We start from the raw sequence: 22,622 nt of genomic DNA, 5'->3' as shown, positions 1-22,622 counted from the left end.
TTTGTAATTTTTTTGTTTTCTTGCCCCTCCTCCTCTTCCTTCTCCTCCTCCTCTCTTCCCTCTGAATGGCTCTCAGTGGCGGAGGAGAGCAGCGGCAGTGAGGCAGCACTGGGCCTGAAGGGCACTTTTCAGCCTGGCCAGACACACTCGGGCCTTGCTGCTTGGCTGCGCAACATGGGTCACCGCCTTACATTAGGAGGACCCTGCCAAAGTCAGCCAAGCAGAGCCCTGCAACATACCTGAAAACGAAGGAGCAGAGTCGAGGCGCCCGCTGCCCAGTGCTGCGACAAACACACGCGTGTTTGAGTGTAAGAATGAGATGTGACGTCTAAAAAAAAGAAAGAAAAATTAAATGTGAATATCTCAAACATAAGGTGTCTCATTGTCAGGGTGAATTTTTTTTTTTCTTCTTCTACTCCAAGCCATAAATCTCCAATCACATTAACTCTCTTATAATTATAACAAATGAAAAGCGCTTGCCAATAGTTTTGATTGGTGTGCCTAGCATCTTGGCACAGCCCGGAAGGAAAACCGTCTCCCGTGGAGCCCTTGGGTGCTCTCGCTGAGGTCATGAGGGGAGACTAAAGCAGACCTTATGTGTCAGCCGCTGTTATTTATTTGGAGTTCAGGCTCTATTCATCACCCTGCTGCCACTCCGAACCGTCTCTACCCTCTCTGGAGGGAAGGCGGCCCCCCCTCCCACCGCTCACCCAAGCTTCTCCCTTGCATCCCACCTCCACAGTCCAATGATCGACGTTTCACGAGAGGCACCTCAAGGTGGGGCTAAACGGTCTTATATTCCCAATCATGTCGCGTAGGCGGAGTCTGACTCCCATGCTCTCTGCCTGCCCAGCCTGTACTGTACATGACGAGGGGATGTGAGTGAGTGAAATCAATCCACACTCCTTATTTCTCACAGACACGCTTTTTGTGTGTGTATGTGTTTGTGTGAGGGTGGTAAATTGGCAGGAAGAGTGTTGTGTATGTAGGGGGGTGGGGGTGGGGGGGGGCGGATTTTGGATCAGTGCGCCACATTACAAGAAAACGTGCCCTAGTTCGTGTCAGTAGTAGAAATCAGCAGTCTCTCTCTCTCTCTCTCTCTCTCTCTCTCTCTCTCTCTCTCTCTCTCACTCTCTCTCTCTCTCTCTCTCTCTCTCTCTCCCTCCCTCTCTCCCTCCCTCTCTCTTCTTTACGCACGCCGTACACTCCAGTGAAGGCAACGGCAGTTCAGATCAAATTTCACATTCAGCTCCGACCAGCTGAGGGGAGAGACAGCCAGAGAGAGCAGAGGAGGAGGACTCGTGTCTCCGCTTTCCTCTCCGATACCCCCGCCAGAAAAAGAAGCAGAAGAATAAGAAGAGAAGAACAAGAACAAGAAGAAGAAGAAGAAATAAGCCCCAGCGAGGAAACGACCGGGCGCGCGGCGCAAATATTCAAAACACCACCGGGATTTTTTATTTTTTTTCCTCCCTCTTTTTCTTCTTATATGTATTTTTGCAGGATTTCAGCAGCGCAACAGAGAATTAGATAGAAGGAAGAAGGAGAAGGAGAGGAAGAAGAGATGGACGAGCAGACGCGGTTGATGCACTCTCACACGGGGGGAGGCATGGCAGGGCACCCCGGCCTGCCGCAGCACATGCAGGAGGGCACCGGAGGGACGGACGGCGACGGGAGGAAGCAGGACATTGGAGACATTTTACAGCAAATCATGACCATCACGGACCAGAGTCTGGACGAAGCTCAAGCCAGGTAAAGACCCGTATACTGCCGGGGGAGGCGGCGGAGAAACACGTTGCAAAAAAAATAAAATAAAGAAAAGGAGGACAATTTAAAGAAAAATGCGACTTACTAAATTTACACAGTGCGATGAGACTTTTTTTTTAAATTTAATTTGAATTGTGTAATAAATGTGAGGGCTTTTTGCACAGCCGTGTGCATGGAAGAGCCTGATATGAAACAACGGGGGGCAAATTAGCTCCGCGCTTTTAAAAATAAGTCGCTCGCCGAAGGAGAAAATAAAAAAAAGTGCACGAATGTGGTGTCATTACTGGGACACGCCGACGTGTCGCCTACGGAGAGTATTTATGGGTTTTTTTTATTCTCCTTTTTATTTTTATTTTTTTTAAAGCACTTTACGCTTTAAACCCAGTCCTGGTGTATTCACGAGAGCCCAAAAATATTACGGCTGGTTAATTAATATTTTGAAAATGTAATTACTGAGTAGCAGTGCGAAGTGGCTTTCAGCTCGTTTACAGCGCGGCGAGAGAAAGCAATGCAACTTTCTCACAATTCATCCATCTTGTGGCATCCACTTTTAATTAAGTAAGGACCAAAGTTGTGCATTTCAAATGTTTTTGTTTATTGATAAAGTTTGTCATAATGTATATAAATAAATATATATATATATATATAAATTGTAAAATGTAATAATCACAGGACAACAGACACAGCTAAATAAAATGTTTCTTTGTGTGCATATACAGTTATTGTTGTTTTATTTGGGCCTGTAAATGTGTTGTAGTATTTATCTAAAAGCTTAAAATATATATGTATATATATATATATATATATATATATATATATATATATATATATATATATATATATATATATTTAATGATAGTATACAGACGGCCTCGTTGTCCAATAATGCCGAGGTTGAAGATGTTCTGAGATGTGATGTGTGTTTCTGTGGTTTAGAGTCTGAAGCCACTTCTCTGTTTCAGGAAACACGCTCTCAACTGCCACAGAATGAAGCCAGCTCTTTTCAATGTCTTGTGTGAAATCAAAGAGAAAACAGGTACGTTCACGTTCATTCTGCACCACGAGCAGGCGAGCTCCACACGGTGCACTGATGTTGTCCAACACACTGTCTGCAAGAAGTGCTGCCGGGTCCCCTCGGCCAGCGGTGAAAGAATACAGTATCTGTTCACTGATGGAGCGAGTAGTTAAAGCATGAGGAAGAAGAAGAAGAAGAAGAAAAAAACACCCCAGAGAGGCACCAGCTCTTCTGAGAGCTATTTTATCATCACCGTGTAATGAGCTATTCAGACTCAGATTCACAAAAGGAGAACCCTGATGTTGGACATTCAGTCACAACACAATTCTCAATATGCATTTCACTGACACGCACAACATGTGTTTCCTCCTGTAGCTATAAAGTCTGCATGTTTTTTTGTGTGTTTTTTTCCCCCCCAACTCTTTCACAATAGGATCTGTGGACAATTACCTTGGAGCAGTCCTTATCAATTATGGTGTCAAAATATGAATGCGGGTTTAAAAAAAAAAAGAAAAAAGTATGCTATTGTGGAATAATAGAGAGTATTGAGCAAAAATTGTCACAAGCGCGTTGATGTCTCACCCTTGTGAGTTAACTGTCAAGTCTGGTGAAAACGTCTCTTTCTGTTCTGCGTTGTGTCGCTCTATTAAAGCAGTGGAGAGAGAGAACGTGTCAGCGGAATAATTGCTAGGAGAGAAATAACGCAACATGGGGAGGCGTAAGTCATGTTTCCACCCCCCTCCACGTGACATTTTAGAAATTGTACACAGATGGAATTCAGTGCACCTCAGACCTTGAAACCCTCCAACGCTCTATAGGACCCCTCCAAAAGTTTGCCGCTTTGCTGCGTGCGGGAGGCGGCGGTGCACGTTTCTGTGCGTTTTCACACTCGTTAGTGCATGACATCAAGTGGAATGGCTGGCGGATGAGGAGGGGGCTCCTTTCCATTGTCTCCAAAGTTGCACTTGCTCACACTTGACCTTTGCGCGGCGGCTGGCGCTTGTTTACACGCCGTTTTTTTTTCTCCTGTGTGATCACACTCTAGCCTGGTGCTTTCACGGATGTTTTCATTCAGGGTTTCTCTTTTTTCCATTGAAGCTCACCTCGCTGCCGAACCCGCAAGCCCCGGCAGTTTATCTTGAGTCGGCCACTGCCTCGGGAGAGAGCAGTGGGGAGGGTGGGTGGGGAGAGAGGCCTTTTGAAGCCTTCTGGCTCGCTCCTCTGCTCTTTTTTTTTGTTTTTTTTTGTTGTTGTCTTGGTAGGTTTCTTTTTGGAGAGGGGGTGACACAGTTATGCATAGTGTTTTACTCCCTGGCGCTTTTCGGGAGTTCATCCAAAGTTCGGCTCTGCCGAGAGTACAAAGTAGCCTGGACCTCTCTTCCTGCCTGCACAATCCATTCTCTTCCCTTTCAGCTGGCAACCTATAAATATGAGGTGCAGCTCGCTGGGAGCTCTGGTGCTCGTCTCGTTTGTGTCGTCTTCCTTTTCATCCGGTCGGCTTTGTTCTAAGTGTTCGCGCTTTGCGGTTAATGCGGTTCAAACCGTTTCTCTAATTCTGGTGTAATTTCAAGATTGTTTTAAAAACATTTTTTTCATATCACTTCAAAGGTTCTGGTGTTTCTTAATGAGCCCTCTGCTAATCCTGCTGGAGGTCGATCTGCTATTATGGTGCCGGGGCATTACGAAAAAGAAGTAATTGTGCTCCAAACACGACTTAACCTTCGTCACTGTCGGGTTTGGTGTAAATAAAACAAGATCCGCTTCCACGCTCACGGCAGTCTTGTCGAAAGCCATCATTTCCCGCACACACTGGGGAGAAAGAAAGAAGAAGAAAAGCCTTGATAGGAATGTTGTGTTTTAAACTCGCTTCATTAGGTCCACTCATCAAATATAGAGCATGGGCTTGATAATGAATTCCATTATAATTTATGCATATCGCGCCGAATCAACACAGAAGTTATCTCAGGGCGATTTTTCAATTCAATATATGAATAATTGACTCTCCTGGTTGAGTGTCGGTCCAAGCGGTCCAGATCTGGACGTTTATGGTGTTTCTTTGCTCGGGTCTTGGTAAAACCAACTCTTCTGAAATGTTCAGAGGAGGTCGCAGCTTTTTGCTCCCCCTAGTGGCTCTGTCTTCTTGGGTAATTGCATTTAAACGTGTGTTAAAGTTGCTGATGTTTGAAACCTATTTCATAACTTATCAACGCTTCAGTTTAAGTTCCAAAGTGGGGAACTTAGTGGCATCCTGGCATTTGTAGTTTTTCAAGTTGGCACGAGCGAAGGAAGTCCTTTGGCTTTCTCTCTCATTCGACGGGAGGCTGAATGAAAGATAAAGGATGCCACTTCGCTCGTGTTTTTGTGCGTCATTATTTAGTCTTAGTGACGAACCTGATTGAAACTCTCCTGCCTCCTCCTCCTGTTCGCTTTCCCCAGTCCCGCTTTGAACTACTTCAGAGTGCGCATGAGAGAGAGAGTGCAGCTTCTCCTCCAGGCTACCAGTTGAAACTTCTCAGTCCCGGGTACCACGCGAGCGCATGAGCCGGTGCGTATCCACTGAGCCGCTGTTTGCTTGTGAGAGAGTGTGTGTGTGTGTGTGTGTGTGTTTATATATATTTCTCCCCGGAGCGAGCGTCTGACAGCACCTGCAGGACACAATGCCAGTGTTGATCTAGGGCCTGAACCTCTGACCTGCTCTGTGTATTTTTACCGAGCTGAAGTGAGGGATGGCCAACAGAATTACTGTGCAGTGTAAACAAGCACAATGCTGCAGCAACAGCAGAGAGGAAGGGACAAGGAAAACTCGCACTTTATTTAATCCAGCGCCTGTTTTTCCTCTTTCTTCTTCTTCTTCGTCTTTTTTTGGACAGACATCGACTTTGTCTTTACCCGGTTTCATTCCAGGCATATTTGGGTTGTCTTTTTTACTTCAAAGGAATACTGGTTTTCAGACACAGAGCGTGACTTAGTGTGTGTGTGTGTGTGTGTGTGTGTGTGTGTGCGTTGCGCATTACATTCCTGAGAAGAGACGAAGCATAAAATACACAAAGCATATTAATTATTGTGCTTGCATGTCCAAGATGTGGAGCAAAGGTAAAAAAAAACAAAAAACCTGACATGTCTCGTCTGTGAGGTTCTGGCAAAGACTTTCCAAAAATATACCCAAACAATTTGACTGCTCGGCTCATGAAACCTTATCCGTCCACTAACTGAAAGCAAGTTCGGTAAAGAGAGGCACCAAAAATCAAATATGACACGACTCAATCCAAGTTTTTCTCTCTCTCTCTCTCTCTCTCTCTCTCTCTCTCTCTCTATGTAATCTATCCACCGGTCTGCGCAGATGTTTTGAAGGTGGACTGTTCTCTCTTGGTCTTCACCATCAGTTTTTTCCCCCCCTTAATATGATTGATGAAAAGGCCTCTTTAGATAAGCAAAGGCTTGACAAACTGATTTGGAAAATGAGCCGCCTTGACCCCCTCCCCCCCCGTAAACACTTCACCAACATCATAAATCTCAAGCGGTGTCAAACAGAACCGCTCCTCGACCGAGCCGCTCGGTGAATGCGCGGCTCTGACTCGCCGTTTAACTCCCAACCTCAACAAAAGGCCGGCTTTCTCGCGGCGCCTCGTGTTTGTGTAGTGTAAGGTTTCCAGCCTAAGGGGATCCTTCATTTATAAAAATGACTCGCCGAGTGATGTAATGTTATTTTTTGAAAGGTGAAAACGGGGTGTTTTACGGAGGTCGGCCGAGTAGCGCTTGACAGGGTGAAATGAGCCAGGAGGTCTGATTATGGAAGGTGCATGAAAGCCTTCACTGCTTTGACCCGCTCAGACGCTCGGCTTCTGCCTGTCTGTGGAACGGAGGCTGAACGGCGCCGCGTAAACACTCCAAAAGGGTGATCAGGTGGCTTTTCTAGTGGCATCGCACCATAACAGTGAGAATAGTCCTGTAAGATGATGCAAAAATGAATCTCTGACGATTATGGCATGTAATTTAACCGTTTTCAGTCGTGATTTGAATAACAGGTTGTTTTTTTTTGCACCTTATTCCTCTACCTGTGATCATTTGAACTGAACGTCTTCAGGGTCTGGACTGTAACTCGGACAAAAACCCGAAGCAACAAAAAATATTACTTTTGCTCACGATTAATCTGCCAATTATTGTCTTGACTAATTGATTCAACAAGCATATTATCCAAGGTAACCTCTTCTTCAGTTCTGTATTTTGGCAGGTTTTGCTTTTTAAAAGGACGTAAACGTTAGTCAATTTGAAAAAAATGATTTATCTTCTGCCCATCGACTAATCAATGAAGGGACCGATCGTTGCCGCTCGAGATGAGACAAGACGTTTGAAGACTCTGGAAGTTTGTGATTGACGTTCACATTTTACACACCAAGCAACTCATCAACTAATTGAACCCCCTCCTCCCCGCCTTCCCCCATCAAATACAACTTCATTCAAATTGAAAATAAGCGTAAAAAAAAAAAAAAAGGACAGCAACTAACAATTATTTTCATTGCCCATCAATCTGTCTATTATTCTGCGATGTGACGACACCTCATTTCGAAGCAAACATCAATCTTAAGCATTATCTGCACGGGGAGTGCAAACCAGCAGACAGCAAAAGTGAACGTTAGCTTGTCTGCATGTCGACGGCTGCTCTGATGGCGAGCGTTGTGTCGTGGGCCCCGTCTCCTCCATGCTGACACAGCAGCATTCAGGGAGGGTGAGGGTAGGGGGGGGTGGAGGGGGGATGCTAAGCTCGCCGCCACAGCTGTTTCCCCAATCTCTCTGCTTAATCATCCACTGAGAGAGAGGGAGAGCAAGATCTGAAGTCTAATTCTGCTCCGAGGATGGAGATACAGGGAAAAATGGGTATTGATCCACCGGCGCCGGGCGCGCATGCAGACTTTTGCCTGCATTTCGACGCAGAGCCCTAATCACAGAATCATCAGTGAGTGACAGCGTCGTAAATGGTGCGTTAATACCATTACAGTATAGAACAATGTGCTTACATTATACATTATGCTAATTGTCAGTCGCCTAATTGATACGTGTTAATCATATTAAGGAGCTTAATTAAAGGAATCTTACTGCGCTGCCATTTGTTAATTAACGCTGACATCACTTGTACACTGGGAGAGGGATGGGATTTCTTGCCAGGAGAAGTTCCTCCACGCTGATGAGCCTCCTCTCACGCTTTTAACGGATATATTTGTGTTGCTATATGTTTTTTAGTTTTTTATGCTCCCCTCAACTGGAATGCAGAGTTTGGAGAAAGAAAAGTTACGTTGAGCGCAGAGGATCAGTGAAGGCCGTTTGGGTTTTCTGCTTGTTCTCCTTCATAATCTCAGTCCCGGCAGGTTTTTGTTTGTATTTGTACTTCTTTTTTTTTTCCATACAGATTTTCTTAATACGTTACGAATTTAATCAAGTCTGCAAACTCGCTCCGCGTGTTAAATTGAACATGCAACGGCACATTTAGATGTGGTTGCCATACCAACACCCCCCCCCCCCCCCAAGGAGTTCATTTTCCGTAATGTAGTGTTCGGAATCTCATTTCCTCCACTTTTCTCCCCCTCCCCTCCCCCCTCCAGGCGTCCACTGTACGTTTGCCACGAAAAGCTGCCACGGCTTTGTAGACGCTGAGAGGAAAAGAAAGAGAGAGGAAAAGAGAGAGGGAGGCCTCTCTCCACGTAGTGGAAATGACACAAATTAATATACACTACTTAAACCAGACCAAGATTAATGGTTCCCTTTCGCTGCAGCTTAGTCCCACTGTCAGTTGCCGGGTGCTCGTTGGACAAAATCAACACTAATCAACATTTATTCCACTTTTGCCCTGGGCTCTCAGGAGTCTGGCAGGAGTGCACCCCCCCTCCCCCCTCCCTCTTTCCCTCTCAGCAATCCACCCCTCCCTTTCGTCCGTCTCGCTACGCTTTTCACCTCTCATCCAGCTCCTCCATACATCACCCTCCTCACACCGCTCGGCTCCTCAGAGGAGAGTGCGCCCCCTCCTATCAGGCCGCATTAGAGTCATGATAGATTTTCTCTTTTCATTTGCATCTGATATTTAACACGGCAAAGCAGTTGCTCTGTCACTTTACAGTACGCGCCTGTGCGTGTGTGTGAGTGTGTGTGTGTGTGTGTGTGTGTGTGTGCCAGTGAGGCTTTCTTCTTTGTTTGGGTCGTGTGTTTTTTTGATTTATGTAACACTTAAAATACGTGGAAACTGCAACTCCAAGGTTGGGTAGTGAGACAAAGTTATCGCATTTTTGCGATATGTTTCTATCCTGAGAGAAGACAGTGTTCCATCCCCGGTCCAAATCGGCGCAGTTGTAAAAAAACAAACAGCGTTCAGTGAGTGGCATCAGAGGCTTCCACAGATCTGATAACTCGTCTCCGTCTGGCCGAGGCTCCCGATTGGCCGAAACAGCGCATTGAGTAAATATCAGAGCTTTCGTTCTTCTTACTGGGACTGTGATGGCTGTTATTCACTCGAGTTGGGTTTCCCTCAGCAGAAAAAAAGTTTTTCCACATCTCCTAACTCACACTTTTTGTGCTGGAACACAAAAGCGTTCATTAAAATCCGAACGCACATTTCCATACGCTTCATTTACCGCGCTGAGCGCGGTAGCTCATCACAATATCCTGATTCCCAGGAAAATAACCCTGACTTTAATTCCTCTAATCATGTCACTTTGATTTGAAAATTCAAAATGATATTCAATCTGTAATCATTTGTTTAAAAAATCCCCAGCGTGTGAATGCAACAGGTGGCGCCTTGTACTCCAGCGGGAGTTGTTTGTCAAACGCTGACAGGAAGATTAAAAAAAAAGAGGAGAAAATTTGCAGAAACTATCTGACACAAGCATTTTGGCTTTAACACCAAAGTGACCAAATTGTGGCAGAACGTGATGCCGCTGACGTGACAGTATCGCCATCTTAGGGCCGAGGTGGCCGGATGCACCTCAAGTCCAATCTCCATGATTCAAATGAAGTTTGAGTTTGTTTTGGTATTCACTCCTTCTCCTCCAATAGTAGCAAAACCCATTCCTCCATTCCCATTCTCATTCCTCCAGCTATTGTCTCACCTCGGCTAGATGTGCTGGATCTATTCCCAGCATGCTTTGGGCCGAGAAACCGAGAAACACCCTGGTGTGGTGACCGGTCCAGCGCGCGCGGCAGCTCACATTTTATTAACGTCCGCTTAATCGGAGGCGGGGTTCCCTCCCGCAGCAGCCTCGGATTTAGAGATTGCACCGTTGCCTCGTTCCACTCCGAGGACGCAATCGTGCAAACAGCTGATGCCGCCTCGCCTGCTTTGCCAAGACATTCGGCGCAGTGTTGTCCATCTTGCAGCACGGCGCGGCCAGAGGCACCGTCATGGCACCGTCATGGCACCGACTGGCCTCATTGAAGTGACACACAGTGCTTTGTCAGCTCTCAGTGTCTCAGGTGCCAAACCTGCGCTTCCCAAAATAAACTGTCATGAAACATGGCAGGATAGAAAAATGTCGGAGCACGTCGGAAGAGGGGGCGGTGGGTGGGGGGGGTGCCCCCGTCATCCTGAAAGGAAACAAATGTTCCGTCGCAGAAAGGCATTGTGGTTCTTGGACGCCGTCCCGGTGCCGACGCCAGCGACAATAGCGGGGAAACTTTGAAAATGGCCTGCGACGTCAGCGGTGGGTGGCGGCGTCCGGGTCGGATCGCAGACGCGGGAACTTGGGAGCTTTCTCCTGCACTCGGCGAAAGCCTTTTTACTTCTCTTTTAAGTGCTTTTACTTCACCGCTGGACCCGTTGGCTCTTGACATGTCTTTGCTATTCGCAGACATCCTCCTCCAGAAATAGCTCGTGCTTACTGTAGTTAGCTCCTCTTCCTGTTTTATAAATGGTCTGTCACTTTCTCTCCACGGTGCCACGTTACACCGGGGGAGCTAACGCTGGATGTGCACTTGGCTGAAGTCGCATTCGGGCGGAGTTGGAGAGGGCGGGCTTGTGGGAAGTCACACGCAGAGACGCCTTGGCGACCTTCGAACTGTAACCACCGGCCGCATCTGCCCCGCTGGATTCACGTGTTCCCCCCATCCCCCGCCCTCCCTCGGACTGGGGGCCTCTGTGGCTGCCGTGACATTTTTATGACTCGTGGACTGAAGCAAAGGTGGGAGTCACGAAGGCTTGAAATGGAAGTTCAGTCCTCACCTCCATTAATGAGGAACCAGCAGCTAATCATGCAGACAGGGAAGGATTCTGTAGCCGTGCAGAGAGAGACGGATAATGATGTTCCACTGAACACGGGCGGCACAGGGTGGGATGGGAGCGCTGTTTGAGGCAGGGTTGTCTAGGAGGTGGTTGAAATGGGGCCATTACTGTTTTTCCTGGGGGGAGGGGGGACCCGCTGAGTGTTACAAACTCATGCTGAAATGATACAGGAATAGACTAGCTTCTTTTTCGAGTGCAGTAAACCAATGAAAAGGGCAAACAGACATGTTTTTGAGAGGAACTCACAGATTACGGTCGCAATATTAAACGCGTGACTCATGTTGGTTGTGAATTGAAAGCAAAAAACAAAACCACAATCAAATTACTCATTAATGTTTCTGCAACAAAACTACTTAAATTTGAATGAGTCAACAATGACAATGACACTGTTGGGACAGGAACAGCGGTCTCATGGGTTAAAGTCCTGGGTTTGCTCTCTAACGATGCAATGCAATGCAGGCCTAATGAGTAACTGACAACATTAAAACATTTTGGTCTGGCTAATGCGAGTGCATGTGCTATTATTTAAAACACAATTACGGCTTGCAAGTTGGAGACGTAGATCGTGACAGTATCTCCCCCTCGGTGAGAAAAAAGCTGCAGCTCGCCAACAAACTGTTAGCAGGATGGCAGCAAACGCACCGCCACTGGCAGTCGCATCAAAACTGAATCCAATATTAACAAATACAACAGATTTGGCCATTTTAAAGGTTAAAAATGTCCGACGCAGCAAAAGAAGCTGATTTAGGCCGCTGATATGGTGTGACTACAAGGTTATCAGTGTAAACACAGTCAGAATCAAGGGTGCTTTTTCTTCTTCTGTTCTTCCCATCATGCCGTCGGCCTAACGCACAAACTCTTCAGATTATCTAAAAATATGAAGTCTACCGACAGCATTGATCGTGCCCTTGAAAAACAATGTAACCGGGAACAAATACTTACAGCTCCTCACATTTCTCTTGTATAATTGTTATTATATGCGTACAATGTTAAATTATACACATTGGTGTTTTTTGGACGAGCGATTCAAAAGCGTCACCAATGTGATGGGCACCTCTGACTATTTCCTGTCATTCCAAACGCTAAACGATTATGAGTCAATCAGAAAATAATAATTGGGAGATTAATTGATAGTCAAAGTAGTCATTAGTTGCCGTTCTAAAAGCCAGCTGGCCGCCCTGTCACCGCCGTCGCCGCTGATGAATGCACATTGCTCCCGCCTCGGCTGTAAAAAGATCGTGTTGATAAGTTAATATTCCGACAACAGGGATGAGATGAAGAGGTTTTAGGAGTTTGGAGGATAGCGTAACCTTGATAAAACGCTCATCTCAGTGACATTGATTCTCACCATCCATCTTCGTCTGATGTGAAGTATGCAAATGGTGGCATCGGCTGGGAGTGGAGTACAGTGCTGTTAAATGGGCCATTTCAAATGTTCTTTGTACTATGCTGACTTCCAAAAAAAAAAGAAATCCCTGTCAGCCAGCGCGGCTCGTGCGAATGTCTTTCCAGAGACACTTTATCCACCTTCATCCTATATCTTCTTCCATTTATTCCGCGTCTCTTACCCCCACTGCCCCCCACCTTCTTTTATTTTACTTACCTCCCCCTCCACATCTTTTACCTCCCCCTCTCTTTGCCTGCTGTACAAATTAGGTATACTGACAGTGTCAGAATGGCTACTCATGAAATATTAACAGCTTGTAGAGAATTTTACTTCGCTACATTTCTCTTCATTTCCAACGATGTCAGCACGGTGCTGTGGAACCTTTATTTGTGTGAGTTCAGGCGGGCTATTACCCGAACAACTCCTTTTTTTTTCAGGTTTCACACGATATCCATCAACCTCTCTTTCCACATGTATGTATTCTAACTTTCCTCTGGAAATGGAGGGGAGACAATATTCCAGTGCGTTTATTTCTACCGCCCACATCTCGAGGTAACATGAGCAGGGTACAATATCCTGAACGTAACAACGTGTTTGTCGCCTAATGGAAGTGGTAATCATCCCCTTATGAGTGAGATCAGACGCACATATGGGTAGTTGTTAAAAAAAGTTAAAGCCTGAACTGACTGTTGAGTCCAATAAGAGGTGGGTTAGGATCAGTATTTCTCAACATGAATCTGCGTCTGAGAGGCTTCATTTTCTTTTTCCGTATCCGTCTCTTTAAGATGTTTTATTATGCTTCCTTTAACCGCTGGTCTCCAAATGCATTCAACTGAGTGGGCGGGGATGGCCTCTCTCTCTCTCTCTCTCTCTCTCTCTCTTTCTCTCTCTCTCTCTCTCGCTCCCTCTCTGCCTTTTTGTTGGATAGCCCCTTTAAAAGATGGAGCTGTCAATCATCTGCTGGCTTCCCGAGTCCTGAGAGGCAGCGTCGGTTCTCGGTGAGGGACCGGAACAATGACTTTTGTTGTGACACGTGCATTTCTGTTGAGCGTTCTGTGGACAGCGTGTTGCCCTGTAATTAAGTTCATCCCTTCGTTCTGAATGGAGCTAAGAAAGGAGGCGCACAGATGGTTGTCCAAATAACAGAAATTATGGAACACAGATCAAATGATCCTTTCTGTTTTTAATTTGAGTTTATTGCATCTTATGTCTCTTGTTTTCATAGCTTTGCTCTTCATCTGTGGCTGTTACGGTAATGTTATACTTGCGGCTGTAGTTTTTCCCCCATAAAATGTAATTTATTGATTTAATTATGCACCAGCCTCAAAAAAGCTAAATAACAACAACAACCACACAAGGCTACTCAAAATACACGTATAACTCAGAGCACTCACATTAGAAACTAGCACTTGTGGAGCGTTTTTGAACATATGAACGATTCTCTAAAAAAAAAATCAGCCTTAATATTTAGGTGTTCGTCAGCTCCGTTTCAGCACTACGGACAGCGCCGTACCACGACGCCCAAACACGACAAACAGGAGGGTTGTGGCCCCGAAAAACAACAGCTAAGCAAAAGCCACATGTATCTTGGCACAGGGGTCAACTGAAGAGTCAAAACGCTATATCTGCAATGGAAGAAATGGTAAAAACCTCAAAATGATGTCTCCCAGTATATATCGTGATATCCCCCAACACTATCCTCAGACAATGCCAAAAGAACAGGCGGAAAAAAAATCTTCTGCAACTGCTTTGTTGCTGTAAAAAAAAAAAAGAAAATGGAGGGAAATGAGTTGATGAGGTGTATCCTCCTCTCTTATCATATGTAGCTGGGACTTGCTCTCCTCTTGACTAATGATGATGTGTGGCACAGGTAGCTGTCAGCGAGCCATGATTAATTAAAAGGGAAACTAGGCCAATTAGTCATATTGTTCTAACCGTGGTCAGTGAGCAAGGATTTCTCCGCTGTACCTCGACAGCCACGACGCGCTGGCTTCTACGACTACCGGGGGGCGGAGTCTTATCGGGTCCGGCGAGTTGAATCTGCGGACCTGATAACAATTCTTGAATGGGGCTCATGAAATGTAAGCGTGCCGAGCTCGAGGTCCACATCACGAAGGGATCCGGGGCGCTCTCGCGTCTGCCGGGTTTAAAGTCTCGTAGGAGTCCCTCCTTCCCTTCCCCCTGCGAACGCGCAGTCAAATGCTTCATTCCCTTCTTTGTGTGTTTTGGCGGCCCCACCGTGCAACAGCGATTAGCATTGCTGAGGAGCCGCCTTGCTCTCGCTGCACGGCGCCCGAGGCTTCTCAGCTGCCAGCTGCGGGTCTTGGTGCAGGCCCAGTGAGCAGCGCGGAAGCCTTGCCCGCCGTTTTGACGGCCGCGCCGCTCCCAGCGTGCCGCCTGGCCCCTGTCAGCATCAGCGGCCCCTGTCATATCTGTCTCGGGTCTGTCCCGACAGCAGAACCCGGACGCCCCCCGCGTCACAAAGGCGGGCTCGTCCTGGGAGAGACAGGTGTCAGCAACCCCAGCCCCGCCCCCTCGGGGGCAGACGCCCCGCTGCGACGGAGCCTCACATTTGATGCCGAGCAACCCACGGAAAAAAAAAAAGTAGGGTCAACTCTCTCCGCCGCGCCATTCGCCGGCGCCATATTGCCGGAGACCCCGAGGCCCGTCAGAGCGCCGGAGAGCGTTCACGTGTCAGACGCGGAGCATCCGCCAGAGAAGACCGTCCAAGTCCAACAGCATTACAGACGGGGGGCTGCCTCCTGACTGACTGACACGCTGACTGACAGCTTTATTGTGTCCTTTGAGGAACGGGGGATGAAAGGCTCTCTCGCGAAAGAGGCCTTCCAAACACAGACCATACTCAGCCGTGCTCGGGAGGAATTACTCGTCCCTTTGTATGCATTGTTGTTCCTTTGTGTGGAGTCCACGTCTTTTCGCTGACAACACTCTTTTTTTTTCTAATTGTACAAAAGCGGCCACGGAGGAATCTGACATGTTGCGTTCTGACGACACAAAGCTGCAGCACGGAGGGAATCAGGGATTTCGCGAGGAACTCGTATTAGCTTAACTTGTTCAAGATAAAAGAAGTTTAATGATAGTAGAGTTGATTGAGCAATCGCACTGCTAACAAAGCGCAGCTACTTTTAGGAATACATTGTGTTTCCTAAAGCGTGGAACGCTTTAAAACAAGCCTTCGATACTTTTTGTTGAACAGCCAGTATGTCGCCACAAGTGAGGATCAATTCAAAAGAAGAAGAAAAAACAGACAAGAGATTTGATTACAAGCATTTAAAAATGATGCTGTATATGTATATGTATGTAAATTCAGAAGCAAGTGTGTCAGTTATTTGGTGCAAAGCACACATTGTTATTATTTAAAGAAATAACACAAAATAGATAAAGCTAAGTGACTAATGGAACTCTCTCTCTCTCTCTCTCTCTCTCTCTCTCTCTCTCTCTCTCTCTCTCTCTCTCTCTCTCTCTCTGTGGCGAGCATCTCTCTTATTTTTCTCTCTAAGTGTTATTTTTGTATTCATTCAAATTGATCCACGGTGGTGAAGCCAGACAAAGTTTGCTGTATATTTAATGTCTTTTAGCAGCCACATTAAGAGTGCAGTTTGAATTGAGGGGGTGGTGTTGGAAGGGGGCGGGGGGGCGCTGTGACATTAATATTTAATTGCAGCCGTGTATCTGAATGCTGCAGGAGCGCCAAGTGATGGATATTTTTAATGATATGAAGAGTGAAGCCCAGAAAGATCAATGCACACGCACACACAAACACACACACACACACACACACAGTGTCTGTCAAAGTGAATATATGGGCCTAGCGAGGATGAGTGTGCTCCCACACTAATATTGTTTTGGTCCACGAGCCGTCTGGTCTGATCTTACGGGCTGAAGGTCTCCGGCCCAAACGACTCTGTCCCCTTTGCTGGTGCTGTCAGAACTGACAGTCCTCATGTTTATTTCATTTTGCGTCTGGGCTGTCTCGTTTCCCTACCCTCCAATGTCATTAACGCTCGGAGCCAGGACCCTGCAGTGGCGCGCCTAATGAATTCCTCTGCGGCTCCTCGCTCCCCACCTAGTTACCCCAGCTCAAGGTGTCAAATTAAAACAGCCTGGGAAAAGACGGCGAGGAGCCGGCGCTCGTTTGTGTGCGCGCGCGCCTTTCATTGCGCGCATGTCCCGTATGTTGCATTATTTAGTTTGTTTGGGGGCAGCGATTTGTTTTAAGTGGCTCGGATTGAGAGAGTTGTTGTTGTCCCCCTCCCCTCCCCACACTCCCCACCACCACCTCCCCTCCCAGGACCAGCGGGAAACAAACAAGCAAAAAATAAACTTCTTAATCTTCCAATTAGAGAAGGAAAAAAAAAGTCGTCGACGAGCGACAGACAAAAAGCAGTGGAAATGAGTCTGATCCTCTGATGTCAGCGTGCCGCTTTCACCTCCCTTTTGAGCTTTGGGACGACTCGGTGAGGGATTGCCCGCTTTCAACATTTGGGATCTCCGCGATAATTCGGGGGAACGGAATCGACAGCAGCGCGGACGCCTGGGTGACTGCTAATTGTGCGTATTTAGTTGTCATTGTGATAAGCGTAACGAGGCCAGACGTGTTATTGAGCTGTGAGGCTGCAGCCGGGGTGCGGTGGTAGGGCGGAGGGGATGGAGGGGGTGTGTGTGTGGGGGGGGGGTCTCCTGCATTCACCCCCACATTGATGGAGCCTTCACGGCGAGCAGTTGCGTTGCCTCTAAACCTGAGCATTTTCACAGCAAAGCAAAGTGTATGCACACTTCTGGTGAGGCGGCAGGCTACTTTGTGCAACACGGGGCGAGGTTAAGCGGGGCAGTCCTGTGTGATGCGTTCAGTCCATACGGCAGCGGAGACCCTTCAGAAGTGACCACAGTGCTGCTGCTGTGGAGCTGGCCTCGCTGTGTGTCTTCTCTCTCTCTCTCTCTCTCTCTCTCTCTCTCTCTCTCTCTGGCTTTCTCTGACAGCACCGGAAGATGGAAAATGGTGTCAATCAATTCATCACATCAACACGGGTGGCTGTGCAGCGAGGAGAGCCGGGGTGATGGCAGCGTGCAGGAGGAGCGCGGCGGCACACCATTACAGCTCCCTGCCGCAACCGCTTCCCCTCATCCTCATGTCGCTGACGCTGCAGTGCCTTTAATGGACTGACTTGACTGTACAACGCGCCGGTCGCGCGGCAAACAGAGGACTCCCGCGGAGCAGCCACGGTGATCTGCCGTTGTCTGAATGGCCTCCTCCGTATCCTCCTCATCCTCCTCCTCCGTATCCTCCTCACCCTGCTCCTCATTATGCTCCAGAGTCCCTGCCGCGTTTTGGGACGACTCACCGCGGCTTGTTAAGACCAAAAGAATGCCGCTGCGTTAATTAAAGATGTGTAAATGTGCTCGGGGTGGGCCGCATCCTCACATTAGGAGAGATTTGCGGAATCGCCCGCGTAATCTATTTTAATTAAGGATTAATTAAAAAAATAATGGGGATTTTATTTTGCCTGGCAGACTGGATTTGGACACGATTCTGGCGTCTGCCAGCGAGCTCATCAGCAGAATATTGAGCACCTCAGCCCGGCTCCTTCAGGAGCGAGCGGGGAGGCTCTCAAGGTCTCTTGGAGACAAAAGCTCGGCCCTCTCCTCTTTGGAAGAGAAAGAAAACAGGCATTTGCCGTGGGAGGGAGTGGCCAACGCTTTGGCTTAATTAATTTTTTTTCTCCCTCCTGCCTACCCCCCTTCCTCTCATCTTCACCCTCACCCATCCTCTCCTCTCTTTTTCGGCTGGCAGAGCAGCAGAGTGGCTCTGAGACACGGAACACTAGTTGTGCTGGCAATTATGTTAATGGGATGCTATTAGGCCATGATTCCGTATGAGCGATCGGGGAGAAGAAGAGCCCCGGCGGCAGAAAATGATAACGGAGCGTGCGCCTCGTTGATACCGCTCCAGCAGGATCATTTGCATAATGAACCCTCCCCACTAACGAGGGGTGTGGCCTCGACACTGAGCTACTTAGAAGGCTCAGGAGTCGCAGCGTGAGGCGAGCCGACACCGAGAGAACAATGTGACAAAAGAGATTCATGGACTTCGCAAGTCGTTTCCGAAAAAGGAAGAAGAGGAAGAAGAAGAAGAAGGAAGAAAGAAGCCACTTTGGCGAGAGTGTGACTGTGGCATGCAAATGTCCTCGGCTGGCGTCTCTCGGGGGGCGAGCCGAGCCTTCCGGGCCTCGGCTCGGCGTGTTTCCTCCCCGAGACGATACATGACGACGCAGTTAGCGGCGCTGCTGCTATCTTAAAAAGTGAACCGGGGTCTAATTTAGTCCAATCAAAAGTTTCCCTCGCTCTGACGCGCGTGTTTGTGTCTCATGCAGCCAGCGTCGCCCATTGTGAAACGTGTCAAATATTCACCACTATGTCAATTTAAACCTTTCTGTTCGGCGTCGACACTCAGCATTGCACGCACACACACACACACACACACACACACACACACACACACACACACACACACACGTACACACACACTGACATAGTGTGGCGCTGTGTGAATCACTAAGCTATAAGAAGGAAACTACCTTGGGGGCACCAATGCCCCGTGGATTCCCTCAGCAGCTGAAATAAAAAACAAGCTGAGCAGGGATCGCTCCATTTGCTCGACATGCTGCATTCCACCGTAGCCTTTTTTTTTTTATTGCAGTAACGCTATTGATCCCGATCTGAACAATTTGTTATTAATTGGGTTTGCGGGCGTGTTGTGTGTGCGTCTGGATGTCTCGGTGCATTATTTGTGTCCTCCTCAGATGCGGCCACAGGATTTGATCAGAGTGATCTGGAAGGCCCAAGGGAGGACATTAAACACCCAGAATGCCCCTCAGGCAGCTCTCCCCCTCCCCTCTCTCCCTCTCTCTCTCTTCCCCAACCCTTCATTCCCCCTTAATGAGAACTCCTCCTAATTATTTCAGTGGCTGGAGCGTGGGGACACAGCCGGAGTTAGATCCCCTGCGCTCGGACGTGACTGCGATGCTGATGAAGGCGGGGGATCAATAATTTAGGCTCTAGCCTTAATGGTGGAGTGAGGAGAAAGCGATACATCCGAGTCAGAGATTACATTTATAAAAAAAAAAAAAGGAGAAGAAGAAGAAAAAAAAGAACAGAGAAAAGGCACAGCTCCGAGCTGCAGCCGGAGTTAACTAGAAACCCCCCCGCCCCTCCTCACCCGAATGTGTTCGCTGTAAACAGCTGACACATTTATGTTTTACTGGAATCCTTATCGCTCTTCCTTTTAAAGCTAAGTCTGCGTCTAAGTGCTTGTTTACCTAGCTTTGTGTATTCAATTATTGCAGTCTGCAGAGTCACTCTGGAAACGTCTCGCTGGCCAAATGATTTGCATTTGAAGTACATGGGCATATAATTGATTTAGAGGCATGAATATTGATGGTATCTTATCAGCTCGGTGCCCATCCCTCAAACCGCCCGGCGGAGGAATAATGGTCCTCTGAGCATTTTTCTGGTCATCTTGCCTTAGCGGATGCACACATAATCTTTAAGTGTACAGAGCCTCGGCTCCATGAAGCCCTTCCATCTCCCTCTGGGGAGGCATCCATGCATCTTTTAAGGACTCTTCACATCAAGGAGGCCTGGGCCAGAGTACCCTGCAGTCTCTCGCTCAATTATTAAAGCCGGGATTTTGACGCTCTGTTTTTTAACTTAGCCTTGGAAGGGAGGAGGAAGAGGATGAGGAGGGAAAGGGGGCCGCATGCAAGAGGACAGTAGCCGAGCCTCGCTTAGTTCCCCTGAAAGGAAGAGAGAGCGAGGGAGAGAGAGAGAGAGAGAGAGAGAGAGAGAGAGAGAGAGAGAGAGAGAGAGAGATGGTGACAATTTTCTCAGGCAATTTATAGAAGATTTTTGTGTTTTTCTCTGTCGACTTAGAGGAGGGTTTGAAACATTCACATGGATTTCATACTGGAGACGTTCCCTCTTCAAACAGAATGATTCACTGCGGGTTGCATTAGAGTTTTTCCAGCCCTGCGTGATAGAAAGAAGAAGACGAAGAAGAAAAAAAAAGGGGGCTGCGTCCAATTATAACAAGGGCGGTGTGGGGGGGACACATTTGCTCACCATGTTCCCGCTGATTGATGTGCGAGGGCTGCGGTCGGAGCGCTAACCGAGTCCAAACGGCTCGGATTGAAACGTCACTTATTGACTCGGCTCCGGCAAAACAATAACAACCGCAGCGGACGCCGGCGTGCCGGTTGCCAAGTGGGGAGATGTGAGTGATGAGTGAATCTCACGTTATACTCGTCATCGCTCGCAGTGTGAGAGGATTGTAGTTGCCGCGCACAGACTACAGGATCCCACTCGGCCTCCGTTGGATGTCATTGTTTATTGTTTCGTTCGACGTGCCGAGGAAGTCACAAGCGGTTTGGCTGGTGGCAACGCGGCGCTCCGTCTGAACCCGATCCATTGTCTCTGCGAATGTCAGCCGCCTTTAACTCTGATTAAATATTGATGGCCGTGTAAACACTCGTGCCGTATTGAGTACTTTATTCCGAGTCACAGTCTCCCTCCGCGCGGTGCAGCGAGCGGCTCGCTCGCTTGAGAAACAGGCCCGTTTTTTTTTGTTTTTTTTTTCTACGCCGCTCGCTGTTGATTTATGGTGACAAAGTAAAGTGTTCTGACACCGAGCTGAAATTAAGGCCCCCACTAGTTTCCAACCAAGGTGTTGTGAATTTGAATGAATCCCTCAGCGAGCGCGAGCTAACGCGTGTTTTTTCTTTGAGACATGAAGCGGCTGTGAACGCCGACGTATGTCGCAGTAATTTAATATTGTCTTCCACGGGCACAAATATCTCCTGGTTGGGAAAAGGCAGAGGATTAGTACAGCCTAATTGATAATTGACAAGAGTTATTCGGCGTCCGCAATCAATCAACTCGCCGAAGCGGTTTGCTACGTGGAAGCCATTCGTATCTTTGGTGGTTTTGATTCGCACCAGCGCGGACCAAAGTGTGCTCTACGTGCTCGTGAGCGGAGACATCGCAGGACGTGGACGTTCGTTTGTGTTTCAGAGAACTGACAGTCGACTCAACGGCAAACATGGATATGGGTACAAATACCTTCAATTCTCAAACTGAATTGTTTACAATTATTATCAAGCAGGCAGAACTAGCAGGCCTGTGTTGAATAGCATGATTAGCTTGCGCGTTGAACGTTATCCTGCGTCATCAGTTTTTATGGATACTATATATATATATATATATATATATATATATATATATATATATATATATATATATATATATATATATATATATATATATATATATATATATATAATAATAACGTACATTCCACACACAACATAATCATGCCGTACGGGTCACCACTCAGTTGCCCTGACTTTGACCTTTTTCGTTTTCATTCACTTGTTTAATAAAAAAAAGTATTACAGGTTTTTTTTCAGTCTGTGTTTAATATATCCTCAGTAAAACCTGACTCATATGTTTCAATGTGAAAGCCTTTCAGTGGCTCAGGGACATAGGCACAGATTTCCTGCAGTTGAACGCACCACTCCCGAGATAAACCTGCAGCAATAACCAAAGCCTGCGTGACTCGTTGCTGTACAGGATTTGGGAATACGTCGTCAAAAACTCTCTCTGTCTCAGCACTATGGAGCGACAACCGAGACACACATAATATGCACAATGAAACACATAGAAAAGTAATAAGTGCACAGTCCAACACAATCAGGTGGTCGCTTCCACCCATAAAGAAAGCAACACAACAGCTAATGGGCTACAAGGGTCCCGTCTAATAATAAGCCAAATCACTTTAAAGAGACGATTTAACATTAGACACGGACAGGAAGCATATACACGCAGTAAAATGCAGTCAATTACGACATAACTATATGAAATAATAATTTGTTTCTCATTAGCTTGACTTCTATATATTCTACGATAAATGTGTTGCTTCTTTTTGCAACGTGAGCTTTGGAGTTTGCGTTAAAATCTATGAAAATGTCACACAGATCTCACAGAACGTAGCCCCGACCTTTCCCAGCATTAAAAACAGGACACGCTGACTTTCATTGACAGCAGTTAGTGATCAAAAGACAGCAATGTTCAAGCTAAATAATCTTTTTTTGCTGTTCAGCAACCGTCAGCTGACTCTG

At 47.1% G+C, this 22,622-nt stretch overlaps 1 protein-coding gene across 2 annotated transcripts in view; it reads left to right on the top strand.

Moving 5' to 3' along the window:
* Window positions 1-1,222: 1,222 nt before the first annotated feature.
* LOC137793481 (pre-B-cell leukemia transcription factor 1-like) overlaps window positions 1,223-22,622 on the top strand; it is a 58,276-nt gene continuing 36,876 nt past the window's right edge. For both annotated transcript variants that reach the window (XM_068589661.1, XM_068589660.1), the window contains exons 1-2: window positions 1,223-1,749; window positions 2,727-2,800. In XM_068589661.1, coding sequence (XP_068445762.1) covers window positions 1,562-1,749; window positions 2,727-2,800 — 262 coding nt within the window. In that variant the 5' untranslated portion in view covers window positions 1,223-1,561. The remainder of the gene's footprint in view (window positions 1,750-2,726; window positions 2,801-22,622) is intronic.

The sequence above is a fragment of the Clinocottus analis genome, unplaced genomic scaffold, assembly GCF_023055335.1.
Source record: "Clinocottus analis isolate CAN_PGR_092001 unplaced genomic scaffold, fCliAna1.0.p SCAF_23, whole genome shotgun sequence".
In the NCBI taxonomy this organism is placed as follows: domain Eukaryota; kingdom Metazoa; phylum Chordata; class Actinopteri; order Perciformes; family Cottidae; genus Clinocottus; species Clinocottus analis.
This window is presented reverse-complemented; position numbering and strand designations above follow the sequence as displayed.